The following is a 14121-nucleotide window of genomic DNA, read 5'->3' on the forward strand; positions in this document are numbered from 1 at the left end:
CCAGGCCTGGAAATTATATAACTGACAAGTACCAAATATACAGGAAAAACACCTACAAAGGCCATGTTTCATCTTTATCTTAGTAACAACTTCCAATAATAAAATGATACAGTTCATAGTTAAGATAACAATTAAGTCATTTGGTAATAACCATGCTCATCTTTACTTTTCAAAAACATACTTATAGCATTCTCTAAGTATTTAATTCCTGGTAAATCTTCTAGAGCTACCTTCTCAGCTAACTTAATATTCCAATTCACTTGGAGTTGATAATTTATATATATATGTACCCTGACATATAAACGGACTCTTCTATAGTAAAAAATTCTTACCCAATTCCTTTTAGACTATAGTTTCTACAAAGAAAACAACTAGAAAAAAATATGTGCAATCTCATAGTTTCGGGAGTTTGAAATTGCCTGAACCTCAAAAACAAGTTTTTAATGTTAAAATTACTTTTTAACATAGAAAAAGCTAGTACTTTTTCTACAATTTTTAGAATTTTAAAGTTGAGGAGCTGAAATTGAAATGAACAGTATGTATATCACAGAAGTAAGTACTTACAAGTTTTTTTTCTTTTTTCTTAATGTTGTATTATAGATATATACACTTTATATCTATGTTACAAAGCAATGTTGCCAAAGAATAACAAGTCTAACAATACAACTTGCAAAACTCTGGAAGGTATCCCCACTCACTGAACAGAAGTTTTAAAATGATCTTTTTGCCTACATAATCTGAGATTATGTATTAACATATAGTATTACATTATTAACATACTGCTACCACCTGAGTGTATATAGTTTTCCCTTATGGTTAGTCAGTATTTAGTAAGCATTTTTAAATACATAAACCACTATTCCTAACACCATTTGGCCATTTTTTCTGTTCTGTGTCAAGACTATGCACATTTCTTCCTTCTATGGTAGAAACTCTCCATTAGTTGGATTTGGCTTTTTTTCTTGGTGTTTTCCCACAGCACTATACATAATTATCAGAGTGCTTAGCTATCAGAATCATCACTGTATATTCATGGACTAGTTTCCCAACTACTAATCCAGTGCTTGGCACTCAACAGGCATTCAGGTGATTAATTTAATGGCTAAGAATTATTTATTATATAATGTCATTATTAAATTTATACATTTCATATTATATTATTATAATATACATTAGAAATGACAAGCAATATGAAAGCACAATTACCTGGGCTGCTATCTGGGAATGGAATTGTTGAATTTGAGCTTTCAAAGCCTCGTTCTGCTCCAAAATATCCTTTCATAAGTAACAACCAAAAAGGAGAGGGGGGAAAAGTGTGCTGTTAACAAATATGCCAAAATGTACATGAACAAAATGAGGTACAAACTTGTTTATCTTTAAAAAGGCATTCTTAGATTCCAAAGCCATAATTTAAACAGCAATGACTAAAGGACTCTATTTTGAGAGTTGCTGTAGAAGGTAAAAATTAAGAATAAGTTGTGTTGCCCCGAATCTAACACAAAGAATTTAAGACTGGGAGGACATCTTTAAGCACATATTCAAACACACCATACTGTGACAACTGCTCAAAAATTAAGTTATAATTATTCATCACCACTACACAATTAGGATAAGGTAGACTATCCGTTCTCTTCTACAGAGACACATCCAGCCACTGCCTACCTTTATTTTTTAAAAAGAGAGAGAGAATTAGATACCTGAACTTGCATTTGTAAAGACTCTTCTTTGGTCACCCTTTTTTGCTCTGATTCCATTAACTGCATTAGTCTTTGCTCCAACTGTTGTTTTGATACCAAGGTATCTGTGAGCTTACTATGCAGACTCTGTACTTCATTTTCTTTGGCCACAAATTTGCTCTGTAAATCTGTAACAAAACATAGTATTTTACAAAGTTCTCTTCCTTTGCCTGGTTACTACCACTCATCTTTAGCACAGGTATCATCTCCTCCAGAAAAAAATTCCTTGAATCTCTCCTCAGGATGTAAGCTTTCTGAAAACAGAACTGCCTTTTCTCTATATCCAGAGCAGTGTCCAAGGGTTGGTACACAGTACATACTCAAAAATGTGTTAAGTGAATGGCACATGAATGTTTAAAACTATTGTATCATTTCTTGAAAGCATTCTTTATTTCCCCAAATACACTTTAGTAAGTTATCAAGTGAATCTCTTATAAATTCCCTATACTTTCCTACTTGGAAAACAGAGAAAGATGTTGATGGCTGACAATGTCCTGGTGTAGAACGAAGTACAACTTTTCTGTCTGCTTCTCTTCTTAGCAATGACCCCAAAACAACAAAGAAAATGAGAAACAAACACAAACTATCTTTGATGCAATCAAATTAACTCCAAATCCAGAAATTAAGATAAAATGAATGGAGAGATAATCACTAACTTGGAAGGGGAAGGTGTTCAGGAAATCTGGAAAGGCTCGGGAAATGGAGATACTAGGTATCATAAGAGTTACCTCTTGGCCCCATAAAATAAACAAGTCCACCACCACTACCACCAAGGAAGAGAGGCAAATATAGGGAAAAAGAGAAAATGCGTGTGTGTGCATATTTTAAGATGTTACTGCCATAACAAGACACGATTAACAGAATGAAACACAACTCAAAAAAGAACTCCTTATAATTAAACATAATGGTCATATCCAGGATTAGAACTCAGAAGAGCATAATTATTTCTTTACCAGCAATAGTGAAAGTTAAAACACTGAATTAATGCCTTCAAACTTCTGTGGGAAAAATTATTTATAACCTAGAACTCTCCATCCAAACAAACTACCAATCAAGCATGAAGGTAGAAAAAATAAAAACCTTTTCAGATATGCAAAGCCTTAACCAATGTACTTAAAGGCATACTCTCATGGAACTAAAAGATACGCGATTAAACGAGGGAGGAAAGCAAGAAAGTTGGTGGTGACAGTATCCAGAACACAGTCTCAGGAAGACAGCTATGGAGCCAACCTAGAAAACACACAAGTCTTGGAACAGGAAGACGAAGGACTCCAGAAGGAAAAACTGAAAAGACTCTCCACTACCTCATATGTTGAGAGGTGGGCAGAGGAGAGAGGGTTAGAGTTTAACCATAGGTAAAATTTTAAATCATAAAATAAGGATCAAACAACTTAAAAACATAAAGCAATAATTAGCTCAAGAAATTAAACAACATTATTCATGAGAACAACTGCAGTTTTAATATTTCTCTTGGCTCAGGACTGAGTTACACTGTCATAATCATGTCAACAACAAATACTGACATGATCAAGAAGTATGTGTAACCATATTGGTAGAATGAGGGGAAGGTGGGAGGAATGGTGTGGGAGTTAAAACCTCATTTCCCCAAAATAAAAGTCAACAGATACCTATTAAGAGATAGCAGTATGTGTACAAATAGTATGTGTATTTAGAAATATGATGGAGAATACCAAAAGCAAAAATGACTGCTTCTGGTGAGAGTGAGGTTTTATGGTTTAGAGTTACATAGTTTATAGAGAAATATAGTTTATAGCTCAATTCTTTTGTCAAAATTCATATGTGCTTCATTGATGAAATAAAAAATATAACTTTAAAAAATAAGCTAATGTATCTTAACATAGACATAAACTTTATGTATAAAGAAAAAGGCCTTTAAGTATCTTGCGTATATTTAAATATGGAACCAAAGGGAAATACGGGAATGGAGGGACGGTAGGCATGGGGAATCAGAGGAAACCAAAGATCTAAAAAGCCAAAATTGTATGATCTATCCTACTGTTTGGAACTATAATTTACTACACTGACTCCTACAGGAGAAAAGGAGTAATGGAGACAAATAACACACAATACAAGCTCCATTATCTCCCAGATGGAGTCATCAAATTAAGAATAAGTAATGAAACTTAGCATTTAAGTAGACTGTTTTAAGTCAACTATTTGAAATGGTAATGCTCTTACTTTCTCTTCACAATACAGAAAGTGAGTGCTTCCTTACAAACAAAAAATAAAGAGGTAATCAAGGAACCAAAGGAAATAACTACAGAAACGAAAACACACAAACTAGGTTCCTATTACCCTATTATAAACTATAATTTTATCTGCAACTTAATGCTTCAGGATAAAGCTAGTAGAGAATTTATTTTAGAAATTCTAAGAAATCTTAAAAAAATAAAGGTACTCCGAAAGTGCAAAAGCTATTTTTATTGGCCTTAACAAAAAGGTCAAATCATACTTTCTTCGTATATAGAGAGGGGAGAAAATTTAACCCAGGACTATATACTAAATTTACATGAATACCTCTCCCCTTACCTTGCTGTGCTGCCTCATGCTCTGCTGTTCTCTTCCTGATATAGCTCTGGACTTCTTCCCACCTTCTCTCAGCTTCTTGTAGCTGAACCTGGAAAAAGGTTAAGTCAGCACAGTCACAGGATTTCAAAAAAAAAAAAAGGCATCGTCTTTACTCTTGTCATAAAACTGCTTATTCCATCAGTCTCCTACATTAATAAAATATGCAGATATGCCCAGACTTATACAAAGATATCAGCCACAGTCATTCTACCCTCCAAAATGCAGGATTTACAAAAACCAAATATTTGTGCAGGTAGATCACTATAGCTACTACTATGTATATATCTGACCTATTAGCTATGATCTGTTTCCCATTTTTATTTTCTTCAGCTGATAGGCTTTCAAAAGACAGGATGGTATCTTTACTGCTAAACCCCAGTAGGAACCTAAAATTCAAATTTTGAGATAGAGCACAACACTTCAATGATGACTATGGTCTTTAGTATCATTTATCTGCTTATCCATATCCATATGGAACTTCCATATTTATAAGTGCCAGCAGTAAACACACCAGCAAGACAAATTTTGAATAAAAGGACAATTATATCAATCTCCCACAGGGACCCATAAAAACTTCAAGAAAACAAACTGCACTATTTTCCACATTCAATTATTCTCAAAGTCCTTTTAACCCCTACCACTCTGGAACTGGTATTAGGTATGATTCTACCAATGACCCAGGAAGGAATCTAATACACTGGACTTACACAAATTGAACTATATGTTCAATAAATCCTCTCCCCAGTAAAAGGAGGAAAGTACAATTCTATTCACCATTCTACTCAATGTGCATATGCTATAAGGTGCAAAAGAAACAAATCTATTCCTCTGTAGCCTGAGCAACCCCACATGCATCACTTCTCAGCAGGAGCTTCTCATGGTACTAAGTACCATTCTGGTATCTAAAGAAACTGTGATTTTTTTAATACTACGGCTCAAGTGAAAGCTACTGGAGCATTTCTTGGTCTTGTGCTAAAGCAAAGGAAAATCATCTATTCCAATGCTGGAAGAAAAATATGCTCTAGTGAACTTACTGAAAAATCCAAGTTATGGATGATAAATAATATTAAAGGTAATTTTTACCACTTGATTTTTGCCTCACACATGTGAACCCTAACTGCCCAAAGAAGAAATTGTTTGTATCTGTCCATCAGCAAATTTTATTTTTCCTATCTTCAGTCTTTAACTTCAGATTCAAGCCTATATTCAATTCTCTCATTACTGCACATGCTTCTACACAGGCAAAACACTTAGACTACAGATTCCTTTAAGCCTCAAACTACCTTTCTCAAACCTACATACATATTTAGGTCCCTGAACTGAATATCTACATTATTTATGAAATGATAAAGATAAATAAAAAAAATAATATCTACATTATTTATGAAATGATAAATAAAGATGGGAATAGATCACCTTCAACTGAGTAACTGCTTGTTCAGCATTCTTCTTTTGGACTTCCTCTTGCTGTAGCTTTCCTGTTTTCTCAGTTAGCTCATTAACCAACCTAGCATAATCCTGGCGTAGTTTATTTAGTTCAGCAGACTGCCTGAAAACAGTAACTGGATTAGGAACCTCCTATTATTACAAACACATAAAAAGAATAAACAAAACATATTTGATATTTGTTTTTCTGAGTAATTCCACTTACAGCCAAGTGAAAAGAGAATGTTTTAAGTGACTACTAATAATGAAGTCTGGTTGACTATAATCTCTGAATCATTCTGGTAACAATTACACAAATTCTAAAATCACCATAATCAAGAAAAATGGATGGCTACATACTCATGAGCATAAGTCAACAGTGTCACCCTCAAACTGGTGTTCTGAAAATCTATTAAAATCAGAGTGCTTATTCTTGTAAGCATGCGACTAACACTTCTCTAAGGCAGTTTCTCAAAGGAAAGCCCAGAGCCAATTTCATCACCATCACAAGGAATATGTCTTAATATGCAGATTCCTGGGCTCCACCTCAAAGCCACTGAATCATAATCTTTTATGGGTAGGACTCAAGAATATGCTTTTTTAATGAAATGCCAGATGCTCTTCAGAATAATGAAGTTTAAGAACTACTGTTAAAGGGGATAGATGTTTTAAAACTTAAATATTCAGTTTCATAAATGTGTAGACAGTGTTGCACTGCTAGCACTAATATTTATCAGAGTTTAGCTGAAGAGGTTCTTCACATAGCAAGAAAATTGTTTTTGAAAATTCATTTTAGAAACAAACGTAAAACACAGAAGTCTAACCAAACACTATCAAACGCCATTTTGATGGTCCAAGAAAATATTCCGCCATTCAATGAAAATATTCTGCCATTCAATTAAAAATAAAGCATTTGGAAACATACTTGCTTTCTAGCTGGTTTGTAGTGTTGCTGACAGCATCTCTCAGTATGCCATTCTCCTGCTTCAAGTGAGCTATCTCTGCCTCCATCTGCTCACGAACTTGCTGGAACTAAAAGTATTTTACAAACATAAGATTTTTAGAAACAAAGACTGCCAAAATGAACTTAAAAGAAACTTTATTATAATGAGAATGTAAAAAGAATCAAAAGAATGAAGTCTGGACCATCTTTCTCAAATAAATATAAACAAATTTAAAGGATGAATTACATTTTTATTGTGGTGAATGCAAAGTAAATACAAGCTGCCACAACATTCAAGAATGCAAGTGGATGCTAGCGGCTACCATACTGGAAATGTAAAATAAATACAAACAGAAATGCTGTTTTAGAAATAAAAGACTTAGAATTTCCCTCCTACCCAACAGACTCCTACAGAATAACCCTATCTTGATTCTGTATCAATTTCATGTCAGCAGTTTTCAATGAAAGATTTGTAATCAAAGTTTAAAAACTGAAAATATGTTTAACACATTTATATTAAGTTACAAACTGAGCTATAACCAAATAGATGGCAAATTCATCACGCAAAAATCTACTCACTAAAATTATTTCTTATCTCAGAATTACAGAACCAAGAGAAAGAATACTGAATCTCATATTCCCATAAGGATAGGTCTCATTTTAGAATGTGGAATAATCTTAATAATTTTAAGAAAACTATTTAACTGAGAGAAATTAAAGTATATATATCTATTTTTCAGAGAACAAATCACATAGAACCTATATCCTGGCTTCTCTAAAAGAAAAAATAAATCACCTTCCACCCTTAATAAGAGTACTACAAATACTTGACTAATTTCCAAATTAATATAAGTAGCAATTAAGGAAAAGAAAAAAATCACTTGAGACTAGGAAAATCAGTTCTTCAATAACCCATTTACTAATGGGAAAAAAATATATCAAATGGCTGGGGGTTAGAAAGATAGAGGACTGGGTCAAATGAAAGCACAAAGCAGTGGAAACTGTAAGAATCTGACAACAGATTCATTCACTTCTTCTTTGCTATTAGTGTTTTTCTGTGGAAAACACTGGGACTTTGATAGCAGTGAAGAAGAATTTAAAATTTTTCAGCATGAGACTAGCAATGTGATCAAAATAATATCTTAGAAACAAATATCTGATACTATTTACATGGTAGAATGGAAATGAGAGACTGAAAAGCCACTATAATTATGCCAGTATGAAATAATAAACTGAGGTGATGTCTAAGAACTGAATGCAAGAGTACCTTGAAATAAAGTATCTTAAAGATTTCAGAAAAAAACTGTAAACCGAGCAAGAGAGAGAAGGCGAAGTATTCAAGCATAAGGATAATAATGCCTCAGATGTTGGAAAATAAGAACTTAATCAAAAGCAAGAGTTTGATTTTAGACATATGTTAAATTAGAGGTGATGACGAGAACTTCCAAATTGAAGCATCAGCTAGCAATGGAAATAATTCAAAAAATCACTGGCCTAAGAAGACATGAACAGACATTTTTCCAAAGAAGACATCCAAATGGCCAACAGACACATGAAAAAGTGCTCAACATCACTCGGCATCAGGGAAATCCAAACCAAAACCTCAATGAGATACCACCTCACACCAGTCAGAATGGCTAAAAGTAACAAGTCAGGAAACGACAGATGTTGGCAAGGATGCGGAGAAAGGGGAACCCTCCTACACTGTTGGTGGTAATGCAAGCTGGTGCAGCCACTCTGGAAAACAGTATGGAGGTTCCTCAAAAAGTTGAAAATAGAGCTACCATATGATCCAGCAATTGCACTACTGGGTATTTACCCCAAAGATACAAATGTAGGGATCCGAAGGGGTACGCGCACCCCGATGTTTATAGCAGCAATGTCCACAATAGCCAAACTATGGAAAGTGCCTAGATGTCCATCAACTGATGAATGGATAAAGAAGATGTGGTATATATATATATATACACACACACACACACACACAATGGAATATTATGCAGCCATCAAAAAAAAAAAAAAAAAAAACCCGAACTCTTGCCATTTGCAACGATGTGGATGGAACTAGAGGGTATTATGCTAAGCGAAATAAATCAATCAGAGGAAGACAAGTATCATATGATCTCACTGATACTCTCAGGAAACAAACTGAGGGTTGCTGGAGTGGTGGGGGGTGGGAGGGATGGGGTGGCTGGGTGATGAACATTGGGGAGGGTATGTGCTATGGTGAGCGCTGTGAATTATATAAGACTGATGAATCACAGACCTGCACCCCTGAAACAAATAATACATTATATGTTAAAAAAAAAAAAAAAAAGAAGAAGAAGATAGTAGGAAGGGAAAAATGAAGGGGGGAAAGGGGAGGGGGAGACGAGCCATGAGAGACTACGGACTCTGAGGAACAAACTGAGGGTTTTAGAGGGGAGGGGGGAGGGGAATGGGTTAGCCCAGTGATGGGTACTAAGGAGGGCACGTACTGAATGGAGCACTGGGTGTTATACGCAAACAAGGAATCATGGAACACTACATCAAAAACCAATGATGTAACGTATGATGACTAACATAAAAAAAAAAAAAAAAAATCACTGGCCCAGAAAGCTCAAATAGGGGGAATATTAGACCCCACTAGGTAAGCCGACCCAAACCATGTTCTTCATCAATGATAAAAATGGTATTTCAATCTTAGAGAAAGAACAAACCAACCAACCACTGGTTCAGACTTAACTGGAATCATGGAAACAAGCAGTATGTAGAAAAGACAGTAAGAACTGAACCTTCTGAAACGCTCAAAGAAGAGAGGTAAAAGTAAGCCAAGAGACGGTCACTTAGGCCAAAACCTTAGAAGTCATCCTTCATTATCAGCTCTCTCTTGCTCTCTCCTCCACTCCATCACCAACCCCCCATCTACTAACTCTTTCTTCTGGATCACTCAAACTCAACCCCTCACTGTCAACATCTGATTTTAGGCCCTTGTTCTAGGACATGGATTCCTGCAAAAGCCTTGTAATTATCTTGTTCCACTCTCCACACTGCTACCAGAGTAATAACTAAAAATACTAATATAATCACACTGCTGAGTTGCTTAACTCCTTTAATGAAGACTGGCTCCCCAGTCTTCAGGTATATAAGGCCCTTTAAGACAGGGCCTCTATTTACATCTCTAGATCTTTTCCTCATTCTAGCCCTGATTTCCAAACACAACTCCTACTGCATTTCTCATGAACTATTATCACTAAGCAATCTCTATCAGAAACACCTGGGATGCACTCATTAAAAAGCTACATCCTGGGCCCCAAAATAGACCCACTGAACAATAATCACCTCTAGGGATGGGACTAAGGAATCACACCAAGTAATAACCCAGTACCCATTTCTTCACTCTCTTATCTGATAATGCCTAATTGTTTTAAAACATTCAACACAGTTTGCATATCATTTCTAACAAGACTTCCCTATAATCCTCATCTTCCCTACTCCCCAACCCAATGGTTCCGAAGCACCCACTGCTTACCTCTACAGTAATCCCCCCCCTTACCCACAGGTAATACCTTCCAAAGACCCCCAAGTAGATGCCTGAAACTGCAGAGTACTAAACCATGGGTATACTATGTCTTTTCCCTATACATACGTACATACATACATATCACAAAGTTTAATTTATAAATTAGGCACAGTTAAGAGATTAATAACTAAAAATAGAACTATAACAATATACTGTCATCAAAGTTACATGAAGTGATTTCTCTCTCTCAAAACATATTGTACTGAATTCACTCTTCTCGTGATGATGCGAGATAATAAATGCCTACGTGATGAGATGGGAGGTAATGACATAGGCACTGTGACACAGTGTTAGGCTACTGCTGACCTTCTGACAATATGTCAGAAGAATCATCTGCTTCCAGGCCATGGTTGACCATGGGTAACTGAAACCACCGAAAGTGAAATGGGGATAAGGCAGGACTACTATATTGTAATGGAGTATTTACTTGTCAGCTTCTAGCCTCTGCCTCATCCCCCCGCTCGAAAAGGTGCTCACTTACAGACAGGGAGCCAGTTTAGCCAATGTACCATCGCCCAGCACACAGCCTTACACATATTAGGCACTTAAAGTCTGCTAATTAATGAATGCAAAGTTTCATTTTGTTTTCAAAAAATGAAAAGATACCTTCATCTGCATCTGCTGAGTCTCTTGATAACTAACATGCATTTTGTTTTGAAATACATTATGTTCCTTTTCTAATGTTCCAATCCGATCTTTCATCCTTGCTATAACCACATTGCTTCTTTCTTTCTCTGACATCATTTCCTAGAATAAACCAGAAAAAAAAATTATGAAAACCTACTAAAAAAAATAAGTACCATAAGATTATAATAAACATTTTTAGCATCAGTAAAAATGATACAAGACAATCATGAATTCTGAAATAAGTACATGCTTGAGGTCAAAGGTTTAAAAAAGAAATTGTCTCTGCATCTTACCTGCATCCACCTGTACCAATTACTTTCATAAACACTTTGCTGTTCTCTTTATTCTTATTCCAAATGCACTTTCTGGTCTGAGTTAAAGAGCTGAACCTAGAATAAATCCTACAGTCTAACTTGAGTATAAGAAAGAATAGTTTTAAGGCAAAACAATTAGTTTTCTATTATTTGCAGGTACTAGCTTTTAGGATTTAGAAAAGGCCTAAAAAAATAACCTAGCGGAGAAAAAAAGAAGTCTCTTCCCTGAGAGAAAAGAAAAAGACATGTTCATAGCAGAATGGAAGACTGGAATAAGGGAAAGTAAAAAATCAGAACTCCAAGTTTTATTATTTTCCCAAGTCAAATCTTAAAAGGGTGATTTCATTTTATATTGCAACTATCACGAACTCCTAGAGCAAATATTATCGAAGTAAAAGAGAGCCAACCAACTTTAAAGTTATCTGCAGGCATGATCAGTTTATACCCCCTCATCTAAGACACAAAAAACTTAAAACTTTTTTTTTAAGTGAGTATATGCACACATGCGGGGGCTGGGGGGTGGGAATGGGACAGAGCAAGAGGGAGAAAGAGAATCTTAAGTAGGCTCCACGTCCAGCGTGGGACACAACACTCAATCTCACAACTCTGAGATCATGACCTGAGCCAAAATCAAGAGTTGGATGCTTAACTGAATGAGCCACCGAGGCACCCTCAAAATTTATAACTTTTATGTACTTGATGGTTTCCTCCCAGAAGAGTTTACGTCCATCTGCAAAGTGTTATACTGATGTATATAATACACTTAGGAAGAAGTACACACATCTTAAGTATATAGCTCAATGAATTACTATGAAGTGGATACCTTTTTAATTTTTAAAATGATAGTCAGAAAACCATAGCCACATAAGGCAACATGCTTATTTTAGTAACAACTTTGATTAATCTTAATCTGACCAAGTTTTTCCATTAACTTTTTACTTCAAATTCACATAAAAGGTTTTATATTCAAATGAGGCCATCCTCATAATGTCATCAAGTAGCTTCATGAATGATAAAAAACCTCATTTACTGTATTTAATTCCTAAAAGGAGAAACAGTACCCCAAGAAGAATAAGACCACATTTTCCATAGAATTTCAATTACGTTCTCAGTCTACATAATTTTTTTGGAGATATAATTGACATAGAACATTATATAAGTTTAAGGTATACAACATGGCTCGATATTTATATATATTGCAAAATGATCACCGTAATAAGTCTAGTTAACATCACCACTATAGTTACAATTTTTTTTTCTCATGATGAGAACTTTTAAGATATACTTTCTTAGCAACTTTCAAATATATAACACAGTATTACTAACTATAGTTACCAGGCTGTACATTATATCCCCAGGACTGATTTATTTTCTAATTAGAAATTTTTATCATTTAACATGATTTTTACATAATTTTTTAAAGGTTTTTTGTTTGTTTTTACCTCTCAGAGTAAAATTTCCGGGGTCTGAAGAACTTCATTGATTAAAAATTATAAATATCACAAGACCCTTTATAAATAAAATTACCTATTAAGAGTTCCACATTTATCTTATTGGATTTAAACAAGATCACACCTAGTTCTGTGCTTCCTTAGAGACTAATTCTAGGTCAGATCCAAGTGAAACATGCCCCCAATGCCCAAATGCTTCTGTTATTTGAAATTAATATATTTAGGAGCACTGTTATTTTAAATTCAACTGTAATTCATTTGTAGGCTATAACATGAAAAAGTGAGACACCACCAACACAATTCTATAAGAAAGTGACTTTTACTGGGTATAAATTTGCTATACAAATAATTAAATCTATAATTACAGACAATTTCTGAAATCCTTCACTGCTTCTGATTCAGAACATATATCCCTTAAATACAAGAATGTCTTCACCTGAGTTAACTGCTTACACCGATCCTTAATAGCAGCAGCATCTTCCTTCACAGCAGCAAGTAACTTGTCTTTTTCTTGAAGTTGATGTACAACTGCAGTCAATTCTCCTTTACTTGACTACAATTGGGAAATCAATACAGAATTAGTAAGAGTTAACATGAGCTAATGAAAATTATGAAAATGAAATATCTAATATCAAGTGTTCTTACCAATGCAGAGTTCACAATTATATATAAAGTAGAATCATGGCCAAGTACTAGTCAGTGAAATATCATTCATGAAAGTCACTGTATCTTTCTATATTCTGATGCATACAATAGGACACATATCAACCAATAAATAAATTTTTTACAAAGAATTCTAAGACTCCAGTTTTAAACCCAGAGTCAAGATAGCAATCTCCTCCTCCTCCTCCTAAAAAGATCAAAAGAGGAATATGAAGCCAAAATGCAAACAACCAAAATGAAACAATCATCTGTAATATCAAAACATAACATCAGAAAAGACTGCCAAAAGTAGTGGAGATCAAATACAAGTGCTTGACAACCCTGTCAAAATATATTAGACTACAGAAGTACCCCAGTGCCTAGTTCTCTGAAATTAACCGGCATATCCTGAAAGGAAAATCCAACAATCTTCCACTTGACATCAGGAACAAAGAAGGTAGGAATCTTCTTGGAAGGAAAGCTCAAGAAGCAAGAAAGAAGAAATCATACAAACTTTACAAAGAGAGCAGCTAGTTAGGAAGAGTCGAGAGAAATTCTCTATAGTGAGACTCCATAGTGAAGTCTTTTTTTTTTTTTTAAGATTTTATTTATTTATTTGGCAGAAAGAGAGAGCGAGAGAGCATAAGCAAGGGAAGCAGCAGAGGGAGAGGGAGAAGCAGAGTCCCCACTGAACAGGGAGCCCGATGCAGGACTTGATCCCAGGACCCTGGGATCATGACCTGAGTCGAAGGCAGGCATTTAACCGACTGAGCCACCCAGGTGCCCCATAAGAGTGAAGTCTTTTATCTGGGAAGATGGAAAGGCTAAAAGA

The 14121-nt window shown here is 35.0% G+C and overlaps 1 protein-coding gene across 4 annotated transcripts in view; it reads right to left on the minus strand.

Moving 5' to 3' along the window:
• Positions 1 to 14121, minus strand: part of KTN1 (kinectin 1) — a 110481-nt gene that overhangs the window by 48330 nt on the left and 48030 nt on the right. For all 4 annotated transcript variants that reach the window (XM_034992702.1, XM_034992700.1, XM_034992699.1 and 1 more), the window contains exons 6-12: positions 13084 to 13200; positions 10862 to 11002; positions 6676 to 6782; positions 5742 to 5874; positions 4287 to 4374; positions 1698 to 1864; positions 1207 to 1275 (exon numbers count right to left, since the gene is read on the minus strand). In XM_034992702.1, coding sequence (XP_034848593.1) covers positions 1207 to 1275; positions 1698 to 1864; positions 4287 to 4374; positions 5742 to 5874; positions 6676 to 6782; positions 10862 to 11002; positions 13084 to 13200 — 822 coding nt within the window. The remainder of the gene's footprint in view (positions 1 to 1206; positions 1276 to 1697; positions 1865 to 4286; positions 4375 to 5741; positions 5875 to 6675; positions 6783 to 10861; positions 11003 to 13083; positions 13201 to 14121) is intronic.

Source organism: Mirounga leonina, unplaced genomic scaffold, assembly GCF_011800145.1.
Source record: "Mirounga leonina isolate KUSES-001 unplaced genomic scaffold, KU_Mleo_1.0 Mir_82, whole genome shotgun sequence".
Classification (NCBI taxonomy): Eukaryota; Metazoa; Chordata; class Mammalia; order Carnivora; family Phocidae; genus Mirounga; species Mirounga leonina.